The sequence below is a fragment of the Suncus etruscus genome, chromosome 4 (assembly GCF_024139225.1).
Source record: "Suncus etruscus isolate mSunEtr1 chromosome 4, mSunEtr1.pri.cur, whole genome shotgun sequence".
NCBI classification, from domain to species: domain Eukaryota; kingdom Metazoa; phylum Chordata; class Mammalia; order Eulipotyphla; family Soricidae; genus Suncus; species Suncus etruscus.
This window is the reverse complement of record NC_064851.1, coordinates 21,015,775-21,043,248: the sequence shown is the minus strand read 5'-3', so window position 1 is coordinate 21,043,248 and position 27,474 is coordinate 21,015,775. Positions and strand designations below refer to the sequence as shown.

General features: G+C 51.7%; 1 protein-coding gene across 1 annotated transcript in view; it reads left to right on the top strand.

Annotated features, from left to right (window-relative positions):
• Positions 1–27,474, top strand: part of CROCC (ciliary rootlet coiled-coil, rootletin) — a 52,466-nt gene that overhangs the window by 2,585 nt on the left and 22,407 nt on the right. The window contains exons 3-19 of the mRNA XM_049772147.1: positions 1,523–1,677; positions 6,516–6,701; positions 6,801–6,884; positions 7,198–7,259; positions 7,342–7,507; positions 9,141–9,247; positions 11,692–11,928; positions 12,532–12,628; positions 13,560–13,643; positions 14,216–14,449; positions 16,514–16,713; positions 19,634–19,816; positions 20,522–20,666; positions 21,959–22,105; positions 24,962–25,192; positions 26,803–26,996; positions 27,255–27,382. Of these exons, the coding sequence (XP_049628104.1) occupies positions 1,523–1,677; positions 6,516–6,701; positions 6,801–6,884; positions 7,198–7,259; positions 7,342–7,507; positions 9,141–9,247; positions 11,692–11,928; positions 12,532–12,628; positions 13,560–13,643; positions 14,216–14,449; positions 16,514–16,713; positions 19,634–19,816; positions 20,522–20,666; positions 21,959–22,105; positions 24,962–25,192; positions 26,803–26,996; positions 27,255–27,382 (2,640 nt within the window). The remainder of the gene's footprint in view (positions 1–1,522; positions 1,678–6,515; positions 6,702–6,800; positions 6,885–7,197; positions 7,260–7,341; positions 7,508–9,140; positions 9,248–11,691; positions 11,929–12,531; positions 12,629–13,559; positions 13,644–14,215; positions 14,450–16,513; positions 16,714–19,633; positions 19,817–20,521; positions 20,667–21,958; positions 22,106–24,961; positions 25,193–26,802; positions 26,997–27,254; positions 27,383–27,474) is intronic.

Here is a 27,474-nt window from a genome sequence, read left to right as displayed (position 1 = left end):
GCCCCAGGAATCTCCAGATGGGAAAAGACAGAGCCTTGGGACCGGAGAGATAGCATGGAGATAAGGTATTTGCCTTACATGCAGAAGGATGGTGGTTCAAATCCGGGCATCCCATATGGTCCCAAGGCTGCCGGGGCCAATTTCTGAGCGTAGAGCCAGGAGTGGCCCCTGAGCACTGCTAGGTGTGACCCAAAAACAAAAACAAAACAAAACAAAACAAAAAACAAACTTATAGGGAAAAGACAGAGCCTTTCTTGGGAGTAGAAAGATCACTTAGCACTTTTTGGAAATACAACTTTTTCTTTTTTGGAGGGGCTCAGGCGACCATAAGTGGGTTGGAGATTGAATCTGGGTTGGTCATATGCAAGGTGCTTATCTGTTTGGCCCGGAGAGATAGCACAGCAGCGTTTGCCTTGCAAGCAGCTGATCCAGGACCTAAGGTGGTCGGTTCGAATCCTGGCGTCCCATATGGTCCCCCGGTGTGGCCCAAAGACCAAAAAAAAAGATGCTTACCTGTTGTGCTATCACTCTGGCCCTGGAAATGTAGCCTTTTATTTATTTTGCTTTTTGGTTTTGGTTTTTGGCCACACCTAATGATGCTTAGGGGTTACTCCTGGCTCTGTGCTCAGAAGTCACTCTTGGCAGGCACAGGGGACCATATGGGATGCCAGAATTTGAACCTTCTTTCCTGGATTCACAGCGTGCAAGGCAAATGCCCTACCGCTGTGCTATCACTCGTGCCCCTCTTTTTCTCTTTTAATTCTTCCTCTTTCTCCTCAAAACCCAGTCACCCAGTCAATGCTATTTTGAGCACTAACCTTGAAAGTTTTCAGAAGCTCTTTCCTTTATCTGCTTCCTCGTATGATCTAATGACCTCTCTCTCTGTCTCTCTGTCTCTGTCTCTGTCTCTCTGTCTCTGTCTCTCTCTGTCTCTCTGTCTCTCTGTGTCTCTGTCTCTGTCTCTGTCTCTCTCTCTCTCTCTCTCTCTCTCTCTCCTCTCCCTCTCTCTTTATTTCCCTTTTCTTTTCTTTTTTGGTTCATACCTAGTAGTGCTTAGGGCTTACTTCTGGCAGGCTCAGGGAACCATATGGGATACCAGGGATCTAACCCAAGTCTACAACATGCAAGGCAAGTGTCCTTTTCTCTGTACTAGCTCTCCATCCCCTGGTGACTTTTCTGTCCATTTTACAGAACAGCCAAACTGAAGCCCAGGAAGATAGAGTCAGGGGAGAAGGAGGGAAAGAACTTTGAATCCAAGGCCTGAAGTCTCCCTCCTGTGTTTCCTCTCCCAGCTGCAGCCTCACTGCATCCATGTCTGGTTCTGGGCCTATCTGTGCCCTTTTTCCTGTTCTTCAACTCTTTTTGTGCATCCTTGTGCTGCATCTTCACCTTCCCCCCTTTCTCTCTCCCAAGGGTTTGGTCCATCATCCCACCTCCAGTCCTGGTGAGGGACCCTGCAGGGGGAAGACAGACCTGAAGGAACCCTGAAGAAGCTAATATTGCACTCACTGTTCCTCTCCAGCCTCACTGCCGGACACAGAGATGGCATCGATGCTATCACTGCAAGAGGAGAACCAGCTGCTGCAGCAGGAGCTCTCCCGGGTGGAGGACCTGCTGGCCCAGAGCCGAGCGGAGCGTGATGAGCTGGCCATCAAGTACAATGCAGTCAGTGAGAGGGTGGGTGTGATTGTAGGCGTCAGGAATGGGTCAGTGTCCTCTGCTGGAGGGGCAGGAAGATGACCAAGCCAGGCCTGCCCACTGGGCTCTTAGCCCTTGGAGTCAGTCAAGCGTTTCCTAGCTCTAGCTTGCATGGCCTCAAAAATACCCTCTACTCTCAGAGTCTCCTTTTCTGGCCCAGAGAGTGATCATTGAATTCTGGCATGCTTTGTGTCTGCTATCTTTTTTTTGTTTTTGTTTTTTGGGCCATACCTGGTGACACTCAGGGGTTACTCCTGCTCTGCGCTCAGAAATCGCTCTTGATTCAGGGGACCATATGGGATGCCAGGAATCAAACCCAGGTCCCTTCTGGGTAAGCCATGTGGAAGGCAAACTCCCTACTGCTGTGCTGTCGCTCCGACCCCTGTTCCTGATATCTTTTCTGCCCTAGCTTCCCTGTGCCTTCTTGCTGGACTCTCCTCAAGTCACTTGTGCTCCCATTTATATTGCCTTTCTTGGGGACTGTGGGGATAGTCTGGGCTAGGCCCAGGCAACTCTATAGCTGCTACTGCTCCCCTGGGGTTTGGAGTTCCACCAAGTAAGGAGGGCAAAGCCAATCCTGCCAGGATATACTACCCCCCAGTAGACAGGCCCTGTGGACATGGGGCCCAAGGGTAGGCTACTGTCTATGCATTGTGCCTTTTGGGACTTCTGACCTGTGCGCGTTGGCCCTGGGGAGTTGAAGAGAGTTAGTTGAAAGGTAGTGCAAGTTGGTGGGAGAGTTGTATGAAGGAGGGAAGTGTGTGTGCGTGCAAATGGGAAGTGTGTATGCAAGTGGAAATGTGGGTGTGGTGAGAACCAAGAAGTGACTGTGGCTGATGAGTGCCCATGCTGTATCTGGCCATGGTCCCCTGTGGGGTGGTGGTAGAGCCAGGCTGGTCTGTACTGGACCTGTGTTTCCAGGTTGGAAGGAGGGAATGTGTTTGTATGTGTGATTGGGGGCTCTGGATAGATACTGCCCATAGATCCTGGTATTTACCAGCCCACACAAGCCCCCAACTTGTTGGGACTTGCAGAGAGGCAAGTAGGGGGCTTCCGTGGTTTCCTAGGGATCGAAGAGAATGTGGTGGTGGTGGTGGGAGGCTGGCCTGAGACAACACTGCCCATGGTAACAGCCTGAGTTAGCCTTGAGCTCTTTCTTCTGTGGTCCCCTGACACAGTGCCAGCCCCCCGGGATCTTAAATGCCAATGTGCAGCTGGCAGTGGCCTGGAAGGCAGGCCAGGGAAGAAGAGGTGGGAGGTAGCAGGTCCCTTTTCTGGCAGGACAATTCTGTTGGGACTGCGGCACAGAAATGCATTCCTGAGTCTTGGGGGCCCTGGCAAACGTGGAGAGGACATCTGGGGTGGGGCTGACTCTGATGGAGACAGGGGAGTGATGCTCCTCTGTGATGAGAAGGACCTTGAGGCCTTTCCCAGGGATTGGACTCAAGGAAAGCAGCAAAGCCAAGAGATTCTCTTCTACAAATGCGGAGACCGCAGCCTGGAAAGGGGTCTAGTAGACCTTTGGTCATTGGCTGGGCTTGTGCCGTGCTATGCATATCTGTGTGAACCAGGTGTTGACATCTATGAATTCTAGGGGTTCAAGCGGTAGCCAGGGTTTACCCCCCACTTTCCTAGTCACATGTGGTTCCTGGCCATGCTCACCCCTGCCCAACCTTTTTACCATCTCTGGGTCAGGTCACACTTGTAGTTTGAACTCTCTCAAAACTAACCCAAACTTGTGCTTGCAGGGAGTAGTCAGCGCTCAGGGGCTACTCCTGGGTCTGCGCTCAGAAATTGCCCCTTCAGCCTCGGGGGATCATATGGAATGTTGGGGACAGACCCTGGGTCTGTCCTGGGTCGGCCGTGTGCAAGGCAAACGCCTTACTGCTGTGCTATCACTCTGGCCCTGCCCACAATATTCCATGGATGGTGAGGTCCTTCTGTGTCCTGATGACCACATAGTAGGGAAGAGACTCAGTATCCCTCCCCTCAGACCAGAGGAGGATCTTAGGATTCTGTAGATTCTGCATCCCCTTTCCTGCCCTGAGAAGCAGGTGTTGGGGAAGGCAGCTGGGCTAGGAGGGAAGGAAAGGCTGTGACCCCCCTTAACTCCACAGGAGGGACCCCTGGGTTCCCAGTGTCCATGGCAACTTGGTTAGAGTGAATTGAGTCCTGGCACTAGGCTGTGGTTGCCAAGGGAGACAGTAAACTTTCAAGCATTGCGTGGCGGCAGCCTAAATTCCAAGTTAAATGGAAAGGCTGTTTGGTGAGGCATGAATGGACTTGGTGGGAAGGGCCAAGTGTGGCTGTGAGCTCTGGGGAAGTGGGCGCAGCCCCTGGCTACTGTTCGGCCCCTGGAAATCATAGACACTAACTCATGGTTCACGCAGATATGTGGAACTCACCAGAGTATAGGCAACAATCTAGACCCTGCAGACACTCACGGAGGCACAAAGCACATCCCAGAAATGTCAAACTATCCCAGACACACTTAGCTCCATGCATTGGGCACTGCCAGCCCATGCAATCCTGGTGTGACACCGGACTGTCACAATTCCATGATAGCACCGCCCACTGAAGAACTCAGCACACACCATCTTTGTTTGTTTTTGGGCCACACCCAGTGGCGCTCAGGGGTTACTTCTGGCTCTGCGCTCAGAAATCATGCCTGGCAGGGTTGGGGGATCATATGGGATGGTAGGAATCGAACCAGGTTCATCCCAGTTGGGATGTGCAAGGCAAACGCCCTACTGCTATGCTATCTCTCTGGCTCCTACACATTATCTCTTTTAGGGTGGGGAGTGTACATCCAGTGGTGCCCCTGGATGCACTCAGGGATCACTCCTGGCAGGGTCTGGGACCACACGGGGTGCCAGAGACCAACTATACTATTGCTCTGGTCCCTCAATACAAACCTTGTCTCAAGACTATATGCAACCAGACAGTCTGCAATACAGCATGTTCTTTTTACTTTTTTTCTTTTTGGCTTTTGGGCCACACCCGGCAGCGCTCAGAGGTTACTCCTGGTTCTGTGCTTAGAAATCATTCCTGGCAGGCTCAGGGGACCATATGGGATGCCAGGGATTGAACCAGGTCCATTCCAAGTCATCTGCATGCAAGGCAAACACCCTACAGCTGAAAGCATGTCCTTTTCTTTTTCTTTTTTTTTTTTTTTTTTTGGTTTTTGGATCATACCTTGGCAGCACTCAGGAGTTACTCCTGGCTCTATGCTCAGGAATCTCTCCTGGCAGGCTCGGGGGACCATATGGGGTGCCAGGATTCAAACCACAGACCTTCTGCAGGCAAGGCAAATGCCTTACCTCCTTGCTCTCTCTGGCCCCAGCATGTCCTTTTCAAAGTGCCCACAGGCACATAAAGTGTGAGAGGCCTCTGACATGCACCCCACAGTTGACTGAGCTGACACCCACATCCAACAACACATCAACGTTCCCCAGACCCATCCTCTTCCCTGTCAGCTCAGGCAAACTGCTGCAAAGGCCAACAAACAGACACGCACAGTCCTGGATGAAGAGATAGTGATACAGCATCCATCACTTACGGAGGTCCTCCTACTTCCTGCACAACACCCACACGGTGCCTGTCCCCCCACACGGGTGGACATTGCTGGCCCCTGATCCAGATGAGCACCCCTGCACCTCTCCTTCTACTCCCCCTGTGCCCCTGTGACGGCTCAGCCCAGCACCATCCCGGGAGGTAGGGCAGAGGCAGAGGCAGAGGGGAAGGGGGGCTGAGGTTTCTATGTGGCTGATAATCACTAAGCATCTCCTGAGCATGGGGGTCAGCATGGGTGGCATGTGAGTGCCTTGGGTTGGCCGGGCAGTAGGGAGACAGATGGGCAGGGTTCTCATGCCGCCTCCTCTCATACCACCTTCTGCCTGATGCTCTCCTGGTCTTGCTCAACCTCAGCTGCCTCCTCCCTTCCTGACTACAAAAATAAAAGGATGCTTCAGGCTTGCGGGGGACGTCAGAGTCAGGCAGGCCCACAGTATCTGGCACTGCACTGAAGGAGCTGCCAGCTGGAAGGCGGTGGATTAAGTGGGTGGCTGCAGAGAATTCCTAAGAGGCGGGAAAGCAGTAGGCATCTAAAGCCAGGCTGGGATAGAGAAGGCGCTAGTCAGCCTGCTCTGCACTGGCTATTAGAGCCTGCTCTTGTGCTGACCTGAGCTCCGTGGAAGGATGAGTGGAGGTGGGGCAGGCAGGTCCCTAAACTCAGACCTGAAGGTGCGTATTGATTCCTCTGGCCCCCTTTTGTTTTGTTTTGTTTTGTTTTGAAACAGGGAGATAGAGCCTTATGCATGAAAGGCTTGGCTTTGCCCTGCAAGGTGTTCCCCTATGTTCCTGGAGTCTACTTGTCCACGATTACAACAAATATAATACAACGGAGAACAAAAATCCTGACTCCCTGTGCTTCCTTGGGGTGTGGGTGCAGGGAGCCATCACAGGGCATCTAATAATCATCCTTTTGCAAGAGATTCTCTGTGTGGCGAAGTGTGGCAGAGTCTCCACCACCCCACCCTCTTTGCATCTGTGTGTGTGTTCTGCATTATTCACATTTCTGTCTGCATGTGTCCATGTGTGCCAGGTCTGTTCTGCCTGTCTGCATACTGGGTCTGTATGTCCATGCATGGCTACATCTATGCTTGTGTGTATTGCATCATGGGTTTGCTCACATGTGCCTGCAAAGGATTGTGAGTGTGAGCTCAGTCTGGTGCCCCCCCCCAGTCCTCCCCAGCAAAGACCTATGCTTGCCTTCCCTGGGCAGGCCTAGGACTCTCACCCAGGGCCCTTCCCTACAGCTGGATCAGACTGTGCGACTGGAGTCTGGGGAGCTGGAAACACAGGAGCCCTCGGGGCTGGTGCGGCAGAGCGTGGAGCTGCGGAGGCAGCTGCAGGAGGAGCAGGCCTCCTACCGGCGCAAGCTGCAGGCTTACCAGGAGGGCCAGCAGCGACAGGCCCAGCTTGTGCAGCGGCTGCAGGCCAAGGTCAGGGCTGCCCTCTCCTGTGCATGCCTACCTGTGCGCCTGCACTGCCCTTCTCCCCACTCCCTAGAGGCTCACACTCTGCTCCCGCCCGCCCCCCAGATTCTCCAGTACAAGAAGAAGTGCTCAGAGATGGAGCAGCAGCTTCTAGACAGAGCCACAGAGCTCGAGCAGCAGCAGCTGAGGGTGGGTATAGAGTGGGCCAGGGCTGGCCCTTATTTTCTTTTTATTTATTTATTTATTTATTTATTTATTTATTTATTTATTTATTTATTTTGTTTTTTTGGGTCACGCCAGTGATGCTCAAGGATTACTCCTGGCTATGTGCTCAGAAATTGCTCCTGGCTCGGGGGACCATATAGGATGTCGGGGATCGAACCCAGGTCCATCCTGGATCAGCTGTGTGCAAGGCAAACACCCTACCACTGTGCTATCGCTGCAGACCCTGTCCCTTATTTTTTTCATGTCCCAGCCCTAATGCTTCTTTTTTCCCATCCAGGACAGCGAGCATAGCCAAGACCTGGAGAGCGCCCTCATCCGCCTAGAGGAGGAACAGCAGAGGTGGGCACAGCAGGGCGGGCTGAAGACCCACAGTTGGCTCCTTGCTGGCTCTGGGCCCCATGATCCTATCTGCCCTACCCAGGAGTGCCAGCCTAGTCCAGGTGAATGCCATGCTTCGAGAGCAGCTGGGCCAAGCCAGCTCGGCCAACCGGGCTTTGAGTGATGACATTCGCAAGGTGACCAGTGACTGGACTCGCAGCTGCAAGGAACTGGAGCAGCGGGAGGCAGCGTGGAGGCGAGAGGAGGAGGTGAGCCCGGAGATGTTTGATGCCAGTGGGCCTTGCTGGTTCAGCCTGGACTTCGGGAATGGGGCCCTGGGGAAGGGGTCTCGTGAGAGAGGGGGTGGTCCTGCTGCCTTACCTTAACCCTATGTGGTAGGTGCTACTTTATTTATTTGATGGATGTTTGGTGAGGGAGGTGCTTAGCCCATATCATCAGTGCTCAGATTCCTGGTCTGTGCTCAGGGTTCATGCTTTGCTATGTTGAAGGGGCTGTAGATGGTGCTGGAATCAAAATGGGGTTGCCATAAAGCAAAAATCTAAATCCTCATTTAAATTTTTTGGTGAAGCCTCTCAAGGAGTTCTTAGGGGGCTCAGAGGCATTTCTCAGACAACCCAGCCATGGTTTAGTGCTAGGGTTGGGGTTTTGCTTTTGCTTAGGTCCCATGGATGCTGGAGATCACTAGGGCCACATTCACCTATGATCAGGGACCCCCAGGATGTTGTTGGGAAGACAGGAACCATTTTGAGTGATTTTTTGAGTGTCAAACCAGGGTCAAGCACATGTAAGGTGTTCACCCTAAGCCTGTACTGTCTTTATTTTTGGGTCACACTCGGGTATGGGCAGGGGTTATTCCTGGTTCTGCACTTAGGATCATTCCTGTAGAGCTCTGGGGAATCATAGAGGGTGCTGGGAATTGAACCCAGATTAGCTGTATGCAAGGCAAGTACCCTACCCACTACTAGAGTATCTCTCAGGCCCTATTTGAAGCATGTATTCTTTCATGTCTACACCTTTACAGCTCCTCGCACCTCCAGTTTCAGGAGGGATCAAAGGGCCAGCGAGATAACTCAGTGGTCTGGAGCACATGTTTTTTTGTTTTGTTTTGTTTTGTTTTTTGGGCCACACTCGGCAGTGCTTAGGGGCTACTCCTGGCTGTCTGCTCAGAAATAGCTCCTGGCAGGCACGGGGGACCATATGGGACACCGGGATTTGAACCAACCACCTTAGGTCCTGGATCGGCTGCTTGCAAGGCAAATGCCGCTGTGCTATCTCTCCAAGCACTGGAGCACATGTTTTTTTTTTGTTTTGTTTTTTGGGCCACACCCGGTAACGCTCAGGGGTTACTCCTGGCTATGTGCTCAGAAGTTGCTCCTGGCTTGGGGGACCATATGGGACACCGGGGGATCGAACCGCGGTCCGTCCAAGGCCAGCACAGGCAAGTCAGGCACCTTACCTTTAGCGCCACCACCCGGCCCCTGGAGCACATGTTTTATGTGCAGAAGAACTAGGTTTAATTTTTACTGTGGGGTCCTTTGTGCACCACCAGGAGTGAGAGCACCAAGCTGGGATTATAGTACCAAAGCAACCCCAGATATGGCTCCAAAATTAAAAGAACTAACTAGATAAACAAACAGATAAAGATGAAGTGAGTTGCCTCATCATGCCGTTGCTAGCTGAGGTGTAAATGGCAGGCCCCAGCATGTCTACTTAGCCTTACTGCAGTTCCCTGGGAGAGAAGGAGGTGTGGGTAGGGGCAGGGCTGCCCCAGTATAGGCCTATGCCCTAACCCACGAGAGGACCCACTCACCTGGTCAGAGCCTGGGAGGAAGTGGGCTGCTTCTCTCAAGCCCCTCACTCACTCAGCCTTCTTCTCTTCAGTCCTTCAATACCTACTTTAGTAATGAGCACAACCGCCTGCTGCTCCTCTGGAGGCAAATCCTGGGGGTTCGACGTCTGGTCAGCGAGGTGAAGATGTCCACTGAGAGGTGAGGCCAGCCCAGTGGAGATGGGGTGAGGTGCTGAGGGCACACTCTACTTTGTATTTCAGTATTGGGGATCGAATCTAGGGCCTCAAACATCTGAGGCACCTTCTCTTTCTCTGACATCCTAGGCTTCTGACATCTGTTACTTTTTTTTCGGTTTTGTTTTGTTTTTATTTTTGGCCTAGACCTAACTTGGTGGTGCTCAGAGGCTATTTCTGGCTCAGTTTTGGGGAGTCACTCCTGGCAGTACTCTGGGGACCATTGTGTACTGGGGATTGAGCACAGTTCTCCTACAGGCAGAACATGCACTCAGTTTGATGAGCTTTTGCTCTGAGTCCAAGTAGCATCCTTATTTTGACAGCCACTAAGATTATTACAGTATTTCTCTATTTTTTAGGGGGGTGTTACTTAACATGTTTTTGGTTCACATCCTGTGTTGCCCAGGCTTACTCCTAACTCTGTGCTCAGGGATCACTCCAGGTAGCATAGGGGGACTATATGTGGTGCTGGAGATTGAATTTGGGTCAGCTGCTTACCTGGCAGGTGCCCTTTTCTCAGTATCCTCTGCACAGTATTTCTTACATAAGCAATGCTGCTTCAGCTCACCTTATATCCCAGATTTTTTTTCCTGGTCCTGGGGCTGAGCTGTAGAAGTTCATCAGCTGGAGTGATGAGTGTAAGGGCCTATCCATTTTGTGATTTTCAGAGTTACCCAGATTGTTCTCCATGCTGGATATAGCCACTAATCCCTATGGGCTGTCTCCCCAAAGCCTCCCCCCATGTTAGGGGAACTTATTCTCTTGGCCAGATTGACAGTGTCATTCTAGTGTGATGAGCCACACCTGATAGACCTCAAGGGGCTACAACCAAAGCCAGCTCTATATGGACTAATGGACTCCCCTAAAAGATGTTATGTGGTGCCAGGGAGTAAGCCAAGCCTCCCTCAGCCCTTTTGTTTTGGTTTGGGTTTTGAGCCACACCTGGTGATGCTCAGGAGTTACTACTGGCTGAAATCAGGATTCACTCCTGGCAGACTTGGGAACCTTATGGGATGGCGGGGATTGAACTGAGTTCGAAAGTGTGCAAGGGAGCTGGAGAGATAGCACAGTGGAAGGGCGTTTGCCTCAGATGCAGAAGGATGGTGACTTGAATCCCGGCATTCCATATGGTCCCCTGAACCTGCCAGGAACAATTTCTGAGCAAAGAGACAAGAGTAACCCCTGAGTGCTGTCAGGTATGACGCCCCCCCCCCAAAAAAAAAAGACAGTGTGAGGCCGGAGAAATAGCACAGCGGCGTTTGCCTTGCAAGTAGCCGATCCAGGACCTAAGGTGGTTGGTTTGAATCCCAGCGTCCCATATGGTCCCCTGTGCCTGCCAGGAGCTATTTCTGATCAGACAGCCAGGAGTAACCCCTGAGCAATGCCGGGTGTGCCCCCCCCCAAAAAAAAAAGCGTACAAGGCAAATGCCCATACCCACTGTGCTATTGGTCTGGTCCTTGCTTGGCCCTTTGAACTATCTCTCAGGCCTGGTACAGGTTTTTTTTTGGTTTTTTTTTTTTGCGGGGGGGGGGGTCACACCTGTTTGACGCTCAGGGGTTATTCCTGGCTATGTGCTCAGAAATCGCAATCACTTCTGGCTTGGGGGGGACATATGGGATGCCAGGGGATCGAACTGCAGTCTGTCCTAGGCTAGCGCTTGCCTTACCTCTACCGCTCCGCCCCCCCACCCCATGTGGTTTTTTTGTGTAGTTTTTGTATGTATATATGTATGTGTGTTTGTTCTTGTTTGTTGTTTTTTTGGTTACACCCAATGGTGATCAGGGCTTACCCCTGACTCTGTACTCTGGAACATATGGGGTGATGAGATTGAAACCAGGTTAGCTGTGTGTTAAGGCAAATACCCACTTGATTATCAGTCTCGCCCCATGTTTTACTTTATTTTGGGGCCACACCTGGTGGTGCCCAGTTTCTACTCTGGCTCTGTGCATGGGTAATTGCTATCAGTGGTGCTTAGGGGACCATAGGTTATTGGAGAGCAAATCCATGCACTCAGCCCTTTGAATATCTCTCCCCCCAACACTGAAATATTTAACCTCAGCATGGAATTTTGGTTTGGGAGTTTCTCTTGAGCCTACGCTCAGAGGATCATGAAGTGCTCAGAAGAGCATTAAGGCAAGTGCTCCAGTCCTCTCCATGGTATAGTTTTCACTTATCTTTTTTTGAGGGGGGGGTTTGGGTCACACCTGGCAGCGCACAGGGGTTCCTCCTGGCTCTACACTCAGAAGTCGCTCCTGGCAGGCTCAGGGGGCCATTTGGGATGCCGGGATTTGAACCATCGTCCTTCTGCATGCAAGGCAAACACCTTACCTCCATGTTATCTCTCCAGCTCCTTTCACTTACCTTTGGGAGCCCTTCACCCCATCCCTATCCTGTGTCCTCTCCCCTAGGGACCTGCTGCAGCTGGGGGGAGAGCTGGCCAGGACCTCCCGAGCAGTGCAAGAGGCAAGCCTGGGACTGAGCTCCGGCCTGCGGCAGGCTGAGAGCCGGACTGAGGCAGCCCTGGAGAAGCAGACCCTGCTGCAGGCTCAGCTGGAGGAACAGCTTCGGGACAAGATGCTCCGGGAGAAGGAGTTGGCCCAGCTGCAGGCTCAGAGTGACCTGGACAAAGCTGACCTCAGTGCACGGTCAGTGCCTGCAGGCAGCTCCTCAGGCAGGGTGGAAATGGCCCAGCAGGGACAGGGTTAAATCAATGGGGTGGGCCCTTTCCTGCTATGGTCTAGGCTTCTCAGGCACCCCATTATGCAGAGGCTCAGAAGATTCTCTTTCAGGGCACATGTGCCCTATGTCAGGTCTTGTGCTCCTGTGACCTAGATACTTCCTGAGAACTTCCCCTTGAATGAAAGGGAAATTCTCACTTTCAAAGTTCCAGGGAAAAGTGAATTTCCCAGGGTCACACAGCTAGGAAGCCACCCCCAGGACCCTATCTCAGGGTTTGGGGAGGGATGAAGGAACTAGAAACACCATTTCGGGGGCAGAGAGATAGCATAGTGGTAGGGTGTTTGCCTTCACACAGCCGACCCAGGATGGGCCATAGTTTGAATCCCCGCATCCCATATGGTCCCCTTTGCCTGCCAGGAGTGGTTCCTGAGTGTAGAGCCAGGAATAACCCCTGAGCGCTGCCGTGTGTGACCCAAAACCCCCCCAAAAAAAAGAAACACCATTGGGATTACGGGAAAGTTGAGGTGGGTCTCCTGTTCACCTGTGTGGCCGTCACCCCTCACCTTCAGAGTGTCAGAGCTGGCCCTGACAGTGGAGCGTCTTCAGAATCAGAATTTGGAGAAGGATCATCTCAACAAAGCCCTCATGGAGAAACTAGAGACCCTGGTAAGATGCAGTTGCATTGAGAGGGGGCAGGGATGGAGGGGAGCTGGCCAGACCCAGGGACTCAGGCCCCTTTCAGTAACTGAGCCCCAAGAATGTCCAAACTTAGTGGTAAGATTTTAATTTCTTTATCCCATTTGACCCTCGCAGATTGTAACCTGATTCCCCATTATATAGATGAGGGAACTGAATTCTATGAGACACTTATCCAGTATTTCAGTAAATGGGAGAATTATATGCCTTTGGCCAGAGTGATAGCACAGGGGTAGGGCATTTGCCTTGCATGCAGACAACCTGGGATGGACCTGGGTTCGATCTTTGGCATTCCATATGGTCCACTGAATGTGCTAGGAGAAATTTCTGAGTGCAGAGCCAGGAATAACCCCTGAGCGCCACCGGGTGTGGTCCAAAAACCAAAAAAAAAAAAAAAAAAAAAGGAAGGAAGGAAGAATTAGTTGCATTAGGAGGAGAGATAGTACAGGGCTTAAGGTGCTTGCCTTACATGCAATTTCCCTGATTTGATCCTCAACAATGCATGGACCTCTGAACCCTGCCAGGAATGATTCCTGGGCCCAGAGCTGGAAGTAGACTCCCAACATGGCTGGATGTGGTTACCAACATCCCAATAAAACCTCCGCTGCCCCCTCTGAGGGTACCCCTCTCAGGGACCTTTCTCATGGCTGCCTCCTGGCAGCCTACCTAGCACTATTCTACCTGGGTTCTCTGTCCAACTCTCCCCTGTGGACTGTGAGGCTTGGAGTGGGACATGCTCAGCCTCTTCCTGTCTGTCCAGGGAGGGTGTTGGGACTGCTGTGGGATCACCAGGCTGCTGCTTATGGGTGGCCACCTGGTGAGTGAGAGGCCGGGGAAGGGATGAAGGTGGGCTCCAAACTTGGGCAGAGACCCTGGTCTTATCTCTCCATTCCCACTGCAGGAGGCCCTGCGGCTCCAGGAGCAGGTTGCCATGGAGACAGAGGACTGTGAAGGACTGCAGCAGACGCTCAGGGATCTGGCACAGGTGCGAGGAGGGAAGGATAGACTGTCCAGTCGAGGGCCATCTCGTCCTCTGGTGGCCATGAGCTAAATTGCAAGAAGTTGGGGGACGTGGGGCTCAATCCAGAGGGTTCAGAGGGCCTGAGCTAGCTCAGCATCTGCCCTAAGGGAACACCTGCCTCTTCCCTGTTAACCTGGGAGAAACTTTGATGTCTTCACATTGAAAGAAAGAACTGAACTGATAGGTTGAAGGCTGTGAGCTAATAGGGGTGACATCAGTCTTCTGGGGGGCTAGAGCAATAGCATAGTGTGTAGAGAGCTTGCTTTATACACAGTGAACTTGGGTTCAATCCCCCCCACTCCATGTGCTTTCCTGAGCCTACCAGGAATAATTTTTGAATGTAGAACCAGGAATGAGTGCCTCCTGGTGTGGCCCAAAAACAAAAATAAGAAAAGGAAGGCTTGTTGGAAGGGAGTTCAGGATATGTTACTGAGATTGGGGTAAGACAGGATTTGTGGCTCAACTGCCTGCCTGGGGTTATTTGCCTAACTCACCTGTGGCTCCCTCTTCTCTCCCCTTCCCCATCCCATCTTCAGGCCGTCCTGTCAGACATGGAGAGCGGGGTCCAGCTAAGTGGCTCTGAGCACACAGCGGAGACATCCAATGGCAGCCTGCGGGGCCTCTCAGGCATACGGACCCCATCCCCAACACATCGCTCCTCGCCCAGCCGTGGCCGTTCCCCACGGCGAGGCCCATCTCCTGCTTGTTCTGACTCTTCCACACTTGCCCTCATTCACTCTGCCCTGCACAAACGCCAACTGCAGGTTCAGGTAGGAAGGGCCCAGGGGTGGGGCCAGGGTCCCTCAGGGCAGAGCCTGAGCATCCCAGTATGGATCCTGTAGGGCAGGCGTGATGAACACGCGGCTCTCGAGCCGCATGCAGCTCCCGGCCAAAATGATTGCAGCTCTTTGCCTCTTATCATTGTTTTGTATACTGTGGCTCTTTGCCAAGTTTGGATTTTGTTCTGCTGCTTCTGAGGAGAGACCTCCGAGCGCGGAGTCCCACCCCCAAGCTGCGTCATCCCGTTTCCCATCCCTCGGAAACAACTGCACGGGCCAGCGAGTGGGGGGGGGGGGGAACCCGTGTGTCACATCTTGCCGCTAGTTCTTAGTGTGGAGGATGCAGCACACCCTCACCATCACTGCAGGATTTTTACCCTCACTCAAAATGGCAAAATGCAATATGTATTTAACAGATTATTGTTAAAATTAGATGCTTTTGTGTGAGCGTTTGTCTGTTTTGGCAAGTCACTGTGTGGTGTGACTCTCTGACTCTCACAGTTTAAAATTTTGGCTTTTTGTGTCGAACTTGTTCGCCATCCCTGCTGTAGGGCATCTGAGAGCCCTAAGTTAATAGATCGCACAGTGGATAGGACACTTGCCTGGCATAAAATCCACTTGGGTTTGATATCTTGGTACCCTGTATTGTTCCCCAAACCAATCAGGAGAAATTCCTGAGTACAAATCAGGAGTAACCCCTGAGCACTCCTGGGTAGGTGTGGCCCAACAAACAAAACAAAAACCAAAGCAGGTGCATCTGAGAAATTGGATTGGGGGCTATGACCAGAGGTGGCAATGGGCTCAGAGCTGAATCTGAGCCTGGAGAGGGTGGAGCCTGGCTGTGAGGATGTGGCTTGGGCAGAGCTAGAGCCCTGCCTTAGAAGTGGGATGATGGGGGCTGGAGAGATAGCATGGAGGTAAGGCATTTGCCTTTCATGCAGAAGGTCATTGATTCGAATCCCGGCATCCCATATGGTCTCCCGTGCCTGCCAGGAGCAATTTCTGAGCGTGGAGCCAGGAGTGACCCCTGAGTGCTGCCGGGTGTGACCCCCCCAAAAAATAAGTAGTGGGATGATGGGGCCAGAGGATAGCGCAGCGTTATGGTGCTTACCTTGCATGCGGCTGACCCAGGATGAACCTGGATTTTTATTTTTTATTTTTTGTTTTTGGGCCACACCTGGTGGTGCTCAGGGGTTACTCCTGGCTATCTGCTCAGAAATAGCTCCTGGCAGGCACGGGGGACCATATGGGACACCAGGATTCGAACCAACCACCTTTGGTCCTGGATCGGCTGCTTGCAAGGCAAACACTGCTGTGCTATCTCTCCGGGCCCCGGACCTGGATTTAATCCCTGGTGTCCCATATGGTCCCCCAAGCCAGGAGTGATTTCTGAGCGCAGAGCCAGGAGTAACCCCTGAGCATCACTGGGTGTGGCCCAAAAACAAGCAAAAAAGAAGTGGGATGAAAGGAGCTGGAGTGATAGCACAGTAGTTGTGCATTTGCCTTGCATACTGCTGACCTGTACAGACTGGGGTTCAATTCTCAGCATCCCATATGGTCCCTCGAGCCTCCCAGGAGTGATTTCTGAGTGCAGAGCTAGGAGTAACACCGAGTGTGGCCCAAAAACCAAAAGAAAAACAAAAGAGTGGGATGAGTCTTAGGCTAACAGATAACTGTGAGCTTGAGAGTTAGCCAGCAGGACAGAGCAAAGAGGGCGAAGAGGAATATGGGGGTAACGATCAGGAGGCAAAGTGGGGGAGCTCGGAGCCTCTTGACAGAACCCAGGGAGGGAAGGAGATCTGGACTTTCATCAGAATCGTTGGTGGCCTTTCATCAGAGCTGCCCAGGATCCCAGGGAACTGGAGAACATTCGACAGAGGGTCAGGAGGAAAGTGAGGGCTCTGAAGGGGAATGGGAATGCAGTCTGGGGTGGGGGGAGGGTCTTAGCCCTGCTCTTCCTTCAGGGACCAGCAAAGGGAGGGAGATGGATCTCTTCTCTGGGAGCTGCTTCGTGTTCCCCCAGACCTGCCATCCTGCCATACCCCCACATCCTAGGACATGCGGGGACGCTATGAGGCCAGTCAGGAGCTCCTGGGCACTGTGCGGAAGCAGCTTAGCGACAGTGAGAGCGAGCGCCATGCCCTGGAGACTCAGCTGCGGCGGCTGCAGGACGAGGCTGATCAAGCTGCCCTGGCCCAGGAGGAGGCGAGACGGGAGGCGCAGCGGCTGCAGAGCACCCTTGACCTCCTGACCAGGTACTGCCTTGTGTGTGTGTGAGTGTGTGTGGGGTATGTTCGGGGGAACACTGGGTCCTGTAAACTTGCCCCAACATGCTGATGACAAGGGTGTGTCACTGTTAAAATTCTAATGAAAATTAATTTAAAAAATGTTCTGTGTGTGTTTGGGTCGCACCCAGTGGTGCTCAGGGGTTACTTCTGGCTCTACACTTAGAGATCATTCCTGGTGGTGTTCGGGGTCATATGGGATGCCAGGGATTAAACCCGGATTAGCTGCGTGCAAGCAAACTCCTGACTTTGCTGGAGCACATGCTTTGCATTCAGGTGGCTCGGGTTTGATTGTCTTTGTTACCAATCAGTCCTCAAAGTGACACCAGGAACAATCCCCTAACACCAAACCACAAGTAGACTCTAAGCACTTCTGGTGTGTCACCTAAAAACAGAAAAATTTATTTTAGGGGCCAGAGCAGTAGTGTAGCGGTAGGGCATTTTCCTTGCACATGTCTGATCTAGGACGGACTGTGGTTCAATCCCCCAGCATCTTATATGGTCCCCCAAGCCAGGAGCGATTTCTGAGTGCATAGCCAGGAATAACCCCTGAGCATCACTGGGTGTAGCCCAAAACTCAAAAACCAAAAAAAAAAAAAAATTTAAATATTTTAGTTAAAAAATTGGGGTGTATGTTTCAAGCAATAGTATAGGGATGGCGAATATGCAGCTCCCGGCCAAAATGAATGCGGCTCTTTGCCTCTTATCATTATTTTGTATACTGTGGCTCTTTGCCAAGTTTGGATTTTGTTTTGCTGCTTCTGAGGAGGGACCTCTGAGGAGAGATCTCCGAGCGTGGAGTCCCGTCTCCCATCCTTGGGAAACAACTGCATGGGCCAGCGAGCTGGGGACCCCGTGTGTCACATCTTGCCGCTAGTTCTTAGTGTGGAGGACGCAGCACACCCTCACCATCACTGCAGGATTTTGGCCCTCACTCAAAATGGCAAGATGCAATATGTGTTTAATAGATTATTGTTAAAACTATAAGCTTTTGTGTGAGTGTTTTTTTTGGCAGGTCACTGTGTGGTGTGGCTCTCTGACTCTCACAGTTTAAAATTTTGGCTCTTTGTGTCGAACTTGTTCGCCACCCTTGCAATAGTATGTCAAGTACAGGTTTACCTTACATACTACTGACCCAGATTCCATCTCAGGCACCCTATAGAGTTCCCTGAGCACTAGCAGGAGTGGTTCCTGAGCATAGAGCCAAGAGTAAGCCCCGAGCATCTCTGGGTATGGCCCCAAAAGCCAAAAAAAAAAAAAGTTTTGGAAATGGGGCTAGAGTGATACCACAGTGGTAGGGCGTTTGCTTTGCATGTGGTCTACCTGCGATAGACCTGGGTTTGAACCCGGCATCCCATATGGTCCCCTGAGCCTGCCAGGAGCGATCTCTGAGTGCAGAGCCAAGAGTAACCCCTAAGTACTGCTGGGGGTGGCCCAAAAACCAAAAAAAAAAAAAAAAAAAAAAAAAAAAGTAAAAAAACGTTTTGGAAAGGTTCTCTCTAGCAGTGCTCAGGTACCAGGACCCACTACTGGCGATGCTCAATTCTGCTGACAGATAGATGCTGAGCCCATTCTTCTAGTAACCACCAGAGACCCAGCAAAGCTGGTTCAACAGAGCATGGTTTATAGAGCTGTAGGTCAAACTCAGGACTTTGCACATGTTGACATTTGTTCCAGGGCCCAGAGAGATAGCACAGCGGCGCTTGCCTTGCAAGCAGTTGATCCAGGACCAAAGGTGGTTGGTTCGAATCCCGGTGTCCCATATGGTCCCCATGCCTGCCAGGAGCTATTTCTGAGCAGACAGCCTGGAGTAACCCCTGAGCAGTGCCGGGTGTGGCCCAAAAACCAAAAAAACAAAACAAAACAAGACATTTGTTCCAACCATTTGACTGTCTCCCTGACTCCTCTTCTTAAATTTTTTTTTCTTTCTCTCTCTTTTTTTTGAGCACCGCCGGGTGTAGCCCAAAAACAAAAACAAAAACAAAAAAAAACAAAAATATTATTTGACTGTTTGTTTCTTGATCTTGGCTATATTTTCTCAAGATGTACTTGAAGGTATATTGCAGAGTGCTTCGCAAATGATGCACAGGAGACTAGGACCAGAGTGGTTCAATGTAAGACCCCGAGGATATAATATTTCTCAGGCCCTATGGTGTCAGGGATGACTCTAGGGTTATTCCCAGCTATGCCAGGAGTTGAACTGGGGTTGGCTACCTCCAAGGCAAATATATGCCTTAACCCCTGTACCATCTCTTCTGCCCCTTCCTTGGGAGAATTTTCAAATTACCCACCTGTTAACTTACTCTTTGATTTAAATTTTTTTTCTGCCATTGTTCTTCTAGGCAGATCCACAACTTAAAATAAGCCCTGAGTTTATTGGGGTGTGGCCCAAAAGGCAAAAGGAAAAACTTTTTATGCTGGAATTGAATCAGGTCCTTCCCAGGTTGGTCGCATGCAAGGCAAACACCCCACCGCTGTACTCTCTCTCTGGCCCCAGGAGTGATTTCTGAGTGAGAGCCAGGAGTAACCCCTGTAACAAACAAACTAGAGAGTTGGGGTTAGAGAGTGTACAGTAGATAGGGCTCTTGCTTTGCATGGTTCCCAAGAGTAATTTCTGGGTGCAGAGTTAGGAGTAAAACCCCCCCAAAACCCAAACAAACAAACAAACCCTAGATAGAGCACTTGTCTTCCATGAAGCTGACCCTAGCACCTCATATGGTCTCTCAAACCCTTCCAGAAATAATTAATTCCTGAGTGCAGACCCTGAGTACTACATGGTGTGACTTAACAATATTAACAGGGGCTCAAGGTCAGGTGGAGGCGGCTTAGGCTTGGACAGTGGCCCCAAAGCCTGTTCAGCTGCTTCAGCTCCCCTTCCCTTGTCCTCCAGGGAAAAGAACAACCTTGCTGGCAACCTGCAGGTGGCTCAACAGCAGGCCGATGAGCTGCGACAGGAGCGGGAGAAGCTGCAGGTGGCCCAGGAGGAGCTTCGGCGACAGCGGGAACAGCTGGAGGAGGAGCGGGAGGACTCGGTCCAGGACAGGGTTCGGATGCGCAGGGAGCTGGAGCGCAGGTGAGGGGCCGCTCATTCCTGCCTGGATCAGCTCAGGGGACCTGAGGCTGGAGAGCATTGCTGTGTCCCAGGCACTGGGCACCCTTCCTGTGTGGGGTATTCTCACTTGCCATCACACTTTGGGAAACTGAGACTCAGAGCAATAAGTCACTGACTTGGGCTCAGAGAACCTGGTCCCAGCGAGGGAGAGTGTGTGGATGATGATGGAAACAGTCACAGAAGGTGCCTGAGAGATAGTAAAGCAGGTAGAGTATATGTCCTGTGTTGAGATTCCATCATTAGCATCACATAGGGTCCTCCAAGCCCTGTCAGAAGTAATTTCTGAGCACAGAACATAGAGTAATTCTGAGCATCTTTGGGTGTGATCCAAAACCAAAAACCAACCAAAAAATAAAAATAAAAAGAAACAAACAAAAAAGAAAACAATAAAAACCAGTTACAGGGGCCAGAGCGATGGCACAAGCCGTAGGGCGTTTGCCTTGCACATGGTGGTGGTGGGTACAACTAGCTCAATGATCACACCCAATACTGTGCTTTCCTGGAAGTCCTCAGGGGACTATGCAGTGCTAGAGAAAGCCCAGGCCTCAGGTGTGACTGTCTCTGTGTGGGTACAAGGCCTCTGCCCCCACTCCTCCAGGAACTGACTGCAGGAGACTCTAGCTGGGAGAAATGCAAACCCCTGCCTTCCCTGCTTTCTGTTCACAGTCACAAACAGCTGGAGCAGTTGGAAGGGAAGCGCTCTGGGCTGGCGAAGGAGCTGGTAGAAGTGCGGGAGGCACTGAGCTCCACCACGCTGCAGCGGGACATGCTGCAGGCCGAGAAGGCTGAGGTGGCCGAGGCACTGACCAAGGTGAGGCCCATTTGCCCCACAAACACAGAACGACTTCTTCCTTTGGTCCCTGTCCTAGGTGAACTCTGGTTACAGGCTGACCTCGGACCCCACTTATGGGTGGATCCTCTGAGCACAGACTGATGTCTTATCCCAGCCACAAGTGAGTTGGCCTCTGTGAGGACCAGTGCTACTTTTCCAGATGTTCCAGACCATGCCTGTGACTTGGACTTGTTCAGTCCTACCTGGATATAGCTTCTGGGATCTGGGAAAGTTAGGGAATCCATCCTTAGCAGGTGCCTACCCCAATCTTGTAGCTTGGCCCTGTGCATACTTTTTCTGTCTATCATGGGGACCCTTTGACTTGACCTCTACTGAACTGGGTTGATTGGTTCTCTCTTTTTTTTGTGGGAAGGATTTGGGCCACACCTGGTAGTGCTCTGGACTTACTCCTGTCTCTACATTCAGGAAGCATTTCTGGTGGGCTCAGACGACTATAATGGATCCCTGGGACTGAACGGGGTCATCCATATACAGGCTTCCCTGCTGTACTATCACTCTAGCCCAGGGGTCTCAAACTCGCGGGCCCACGGGCTGTTTGCGACCCTCCGTACAACATTTTGTGGCCCGAGGCTGGCCTTCAAATATTGCAGTATTTGCGATTATATGGAGATTAGTGGAAAAGCAGACATGCATGGGCAGTTTTTGAGAGAATTGCCCCCCAGCTTCCCTGAGCTTTCCCGAATGTTCAAGTGCACCATGTGCCTTTTTGGGAGCACATATTTGTGTGAAAAGTTATTCTCCACATTGAACTTCAATAAGTCAAAGTATAGGTCTAGACTTAATGATGATCATCTTCAAGCCATACTGAATACTGAGGGTCTCAACTGCTTCCTCTCTAAAGCCAAATGTGGCTCAGATTTGTGAGAAGTGCTGTCAAGTCTCTGGCAGCAAGGAATAGGCAAAAGATGCCATGTTCAGAAGGAAGTTCATGATCACTCAATGTTCTATTCATGTTCAGAAGAAATAATTAAAACTTTTTTTTGTGTGAAATCTCATATGTGGCCCTGCCTTACCCCGACTTTGCCTCCTTCGGCCCCCAGGTAAATTGAGTTTGAGACCCCTGCTCTAGCCCCATGTGCTTATTTGGATACAAGATATTTTTTTTAACTTCCCCTCCTGGGTGGCAGGGAGCCTTTTGTAGAGATTGTTTTCTGCCACAGGGGGGTGCCCTCTTCTCCAGCCTGTCTCTGTATCCTGTCTCTCCTCACCTCTCCATCCTCCTTTCTGGGCCTCTGATGTCTCTTCTGCAGGCTGAGGCGGGTCATGTGCAACTGGAACTTTCACTGACCAAGCTGCGGTCGGAGGAGGCTTCTTTGCGGGATTCCTTGTCCAAGATGAGTGCCCTCAACGAAACTCTTGCCCAGGACAAGCTGAGTTTGAACCGCCTCATTGCCCAGGTATGTTGGGCATCACCCAGACACTCCACTGAGGCATCCCAGGCCATGCACGTCTGTCTGTCCATCTCTCTTGATGCCTCAGCACTTGGATCTGCTTTCTTAGCTCTATCTGTTTTTTTGTGGTTCTGTCTGTCTGTCTGTCTTTTTCTAATAGTATCAGAGAAAAGAAAGTGCTTCTCAGGGCAGGAGATGGCTCAGAGTTTTCTTTGGTTTGGGGGCCACACTGGAAGGTGCTCAGGGGTTGCTTTTGGCAGTTCTTGGGGGGATCATCGGGTCTCAGGGATTGAAGTCAGGTCTCTTGCACAAGGCATGCCCTCCAGCACTTTGAATTATCTTCCAGGTCCTCAAGAACACACATTTTGTATGCAAGAGCCCCAGGTTTGGGGTTGGAGCAATAGCGCAGGATGGAGCTGGGTTCAATTCCTGGCATCTCATATGATCTCCCGAGCCTGCCAGGAGCGATTTCTGAGCGAGGAGCCAGAAATAACCCCCAAGTGCCGCCAGGTGTGGCCCCAAAACAAAAAAAATAGGGGTGTGCACCAAGCAATAGTATATCAAGGAGAGATTTACTTTACACACATACTACATACCCAGATTTCATCCCAGGTACCCCATAGAGCCCCCTGAGCACTAGTAGGAGTGATTATCTGAGCACAGAGCTAAGAATATAAGCCCTGAGCATCACTGGGTATGGCCCCAAAAGCCAAACAAAAATATAAAAGTTTTAGAGATGGGGCTGGAGCAATAGCACAGCGGTAGGGCTTTTGCCTTGCACATGGCCGATCTAGGATGGCTCAGGTTCGATCCCCAACATCCCACATGGTCCTCCAAGTCTGCCAGGAATGATTCTGAGTGCAGAGCTAGGAGTAACCCTTGATCCTTGGCACCATATGGTCCCCCAAATGCCTTCAGGAGTGGCCTCCAAATACTGTATGGGCAGTGTAGAACAGGTTAAGGTATTTCACTGGCACGTGGCTTACCCAGTTTATTTATTTATTTGTTTGTTTATTTATTTTGGTTTTTGGGTCACACCCGGCGGTGCTCAGGGATTACTCCTGGCTGTCTGCTCAGAAATAGCTCCTGGCAGGCACAGGGGACCATATGGGACACCGGGATTCGAACCAACCACCTTTGGTCCTGGATCAGCTGCTTGCAAGGCAAACACCGCTGTGCTATCTCTCCAGGCCCCAGTTTATTTATTTATTTTGGTTTTTGGGCCACACCCGGCGATGCTCAGGGGTTACTCCTGGCTGTCTGCTCAGAAATAGCTCCTGGAAGGCACGGGGAACCATATGGGACATTGGGATTCGAACCAACCACCTTAGGTCCAGGATTAGCTGCTTGCAAGGCAAGTGCCGCTGTGCTATCTCTCCGGCCCCAAGGATGACTTCTTTGACCCTAGTTGATACTTGGCAACATATGGTCCCCAGAGCCTCACTAGGATCAATCCCTAAGCACAGTCAGTCAAGAGAAGCTCTAGAGCAACTCTGGGTATTACTGTCTACCTCAAATTTTTTTTTATTGTTTTCTGTTTTGGGGGCTACACACAGTAGCTCAAGGCTTACTCCTGTCTTTGCACCTTTGAATCACTCCTGATGAGATCGGGGAGCATTTGGAGTGTTGGGGATTAAACCCGTGTTGATCACATATGAGGCAAATGTCCTACCCACTGTACTATTGCTCTGGGCTCCCCAAAAAAATTTTTTTTTTTTTTGATTTTTGGGCCACACTCGGTGACACTCAGGGGTTACTCCTGGCTATGTGCTCAGAAGTCGCTCCTGGCTTGGGGAACCATATGGGACGCCGGGGAATAGAATCGCAGTCCATCCAAGGCTAGCGCAGGCAAGGCAGGCACCTTACCTCTAGCGCCACTGCCTGGCCCCTGGGCCCCCAAATTTTTAATCTTTTAAAGTGAAGCTCAGATGCTGCAGCAATAGCACAGTGGTGGGGCATTTTCCTTGCATGTGGCTGACATGGGATGGACTCGAGTTCCATCCCAGGCATTCAATATGGTTCCCTGAACCTGCCAGAACCCATTTCTGAGCACAGAGCCAGGAGTAACTCCTGAGCATCACCGGGTGTGACCCCAAAACAAAAAATAATAAATAATAATTAAAGTGAAGCTCTGGGCCAGAGCGATAGAACATGGTTAGAAGCTCTTGCCTTGGGCCCAGAGAGATAGCACAGCAGCGTTTGCCTTCCAAACAGCCGATCCAGGACCAAAGGTGGTTGGTTTGAATCCTGGTGTCCCATATGGTCCCCCGTGCCTGCCAGGAGCTATTTCTGAGCAGATAGCCAGGAGTAACCCCTGAGCAACGCCGGGTGTGGCCCAAAAAAAACAAAAACAAAAACAAAAAAGAAGCTCTTGCCTTGCATGTGGCTGACCTGGGTTCGATCACTGGTATCCCCTGAGCACTGCTAGGATTGATTCCTGAGTGCAGAGTCAAGAATAAGCCCTGAGCATCGCCAGGTATGGCCCACAAAGAAACAAACAAAAAATGGGGCCAGAGAGATAGCATGGAGGTAGGGCATATGCCTTGCATGCAGAAGGACAGTGGTTCGAATCCCGGCATCCCATATGGTCCCCCGTGCCTGCCAGGAGCGACTTCTGAGCATAGAGCCAGGAGGAACCCCTGAGCGCTGCCAGGTGTGACCCCAAAAAAACAAAAACAAAAAAAAGGAACAAACAAAAAATGTGAAGCTTGCAGGCCTTCTTCAGTGTCTTCATCCCCGGGGTCGTTGCACTGACCCCCAAAGAGCCTCCTTGAGCTAGTTGTGATAGGTCTGTGGCTGGGTTCTGGGGCAAACCCCTTCCTGGATGCAGAGACATGCCTCAGCCACTCACTGACCCCACAGCTGGAAGAGGAAAAGGCAGCGGTACTGGGCCGCCAGAGGCAGGTGGAGCAGGAGGCCCATTCTGCGCGGGAGGAGCAGGAGCGGCTGGAACAAGAGCGGCTGGAGCAAGAGGTGGAACGGCAAGGCCTGGAGGGCTCCCTGCGGGTGTCGGAGCAGGCCAGGGAGGCCCTGGAGCACCGGCTCCCCACACTGTGCTCAGAGCGCTGCAGGCTGCAGGAGCAGCTGGCCCAGGTGTGTGGGGAAGCGTGGAGGAGAGGGCCTCTGACTTGGCTTCTCTGTGTCCACCTTACGAGTTTCATATGGCTTTCAATCCCAACATCCCTAGGTAGTGACCTTGGGCACTCGCCCAACTTCCCCATGTCTCTGTGGGTTCCTTGGTGATGGGATAGGTGGGAAATGGGTTGGAACTGTTTCAGGGAGTACTGTGAATGAGCACTTAGCAGTAGTTAGCACTTGGAGAAGAGAATTGATGTGTTGAGAGGGAAGAGAAGTGGGACCAAAGTGGTAGGGCTTTTACCTTGCATGCAGCCATCCCAGGATAGGCCTTGGTTCGATCCCTGGCATCCTTTATGGTTCCCAAGCCTGCCAGAAGCAATTTCTTAGTGCAGAGCCAGGAGTAACCCTTGAGCGCTGAAGGGTTTGGCACAAAAAAAAAAAAAAAAAAAAGAGGAAAAACTTAACTGGAAGTCTGGGCTGTTAGGGTGTAACAGCTAGAGGATCCAAGGGTTTTAGGGAGCTATATTTCGAGTCTGTCCTCAAGAGACTTCAGGAATTGGGCTCAAAGCCACCTCTGAGGCCCTGTACAGAGGCTCCACCTGTTTTATATTTTCAGTTTCTCTGGGAGCTTCAGGGTGCAGAAAAGACTAAAGGAAGGGCTGAGGCCTTTGGGGTGGGTGCTTGCCTTGCACACAGCCAACATAGGTTCAATCCCTGCCAGCATCCCATATGATGCCCCAAGCATAATCTGGAGTGTGTGTCCTGAGCACAGAACTAGGAGTATGCCCTGAGTACCAACAGCTGTGGCCCAAAAAGAAAAAGAAAAACAAAGAATGGCTAAAACACAAGTCTCATCTTTTTGTCTTATTTTTGTTTGGGGGGCCATATCCATGCTGGTGTTTGGGCGTTGCTCCCAATAATGCTTAGTGAAGCAGGAAGTGCCAGGGATTGAATCCAGGTCTTTGCTTGCAAAGCCTGTACTATAGCCCACTGAGCTCTCTCCTCAACCACGGACCCTCATTTCTTTTTTTTTTTTTTTTTTTTTTTTTTTTGGTTTTTGGGCCACACCCAGCAGTGCTCAGGGGTTACTCCTGGCTGTCTGCTCAGAAATAGCTCCTGGCAGGCACGGGGGACCATATAGGACACCGGGATTCGAACCAACCACCTTTGGTCCTGGATCGGCTGCTTGCAAGGCAAACGCCACTGTGCTATCTCTCCGGGCCCGGACCCTCATTTCTGAACACATCCGCATCGCAGGCTCAGAGCAAACTATGATTTGCCTGTGGCCACACAGCAGGTGATTTTCAGCCTAGGTTTTTTTTTTTGTTTGTTTGTTTTTTGTTTTTGGCCACACCCGTTTGATGCTCAGGGGTTACTACTGGCTAAGCGGTCAGAAATTGCCCCTGGCCTGGGGGGACCATATGGGATGCCAGGGGATCGAACCTCAGTCCTTCCTTGGCTAGCGCTTGCAAGGCAAACACCTTACCTCTAGCGCCACCGCGCTGGCCCCCAGCCTAGGTTCTTAGGGCCACAGCAGGCTGGCTCCAGACAAGGGAGCCAGGAAGCCTGATGAGCAGGTCTTGAGGAGGTCTGGGGGTGCTCATGGTGCCTGGGTGGGGGGCCAGCTCTCCCGGCAGCTGAACGGACGGGAGCAGGAGTTGGAGCAGGCACGGCGGGAGACCCAACGGCAGGTGGAAGCATTGGAGCGCTCCAGCAGGGAGAAGGAGGCTCTGGCCAAGGAGCAGGCCAGCCTGGCGGTGCAACTGGCTGCAGCTGAGCGGGAAAGCCTTACCCTGTCAGAGGAGGCTATGCGCCTGCGGTAAGGCACGGGGGTCTACCCTGCTCTCTTGGGGGCGTTGTGTGTTCTACTGGACAGGTTGGGACTAGCCCTGCTCTGCCCTGTACTAGTTCTCAGGGGCAGTTACTTAGGAGCTGGTTTCTGGCACCAACGCTGGCTTCTCCAGGGAATGTGGGGCAGGTTGGCTGGCACTGGCCTTGACTGGCCCCGCCCTGGGAGCCACCATTTCCTGGGCCCTGGGAAGCTGAGTCCCAGGCTTTGGGTCTGTTTGTGTTGCAGCTTGGAAAAGGAAGTGCTGGAGGGCAACCTGTTCGAGGTGCAGCGGCAGCTGACCCAGCTCGAGACCCGTCGGGAGCAGCTGGAAGCTGATGGACAGGCCCTGCTATTGGCCAAGGAGGCCCTGACTGGTAGGTGGGACCTATAGTGGGATGGGGGGCATACAAAGCTTCAATCCCCTACTCTGTTGCATTCTGGAGACAAGGAAGTGGAGAATCTCTGG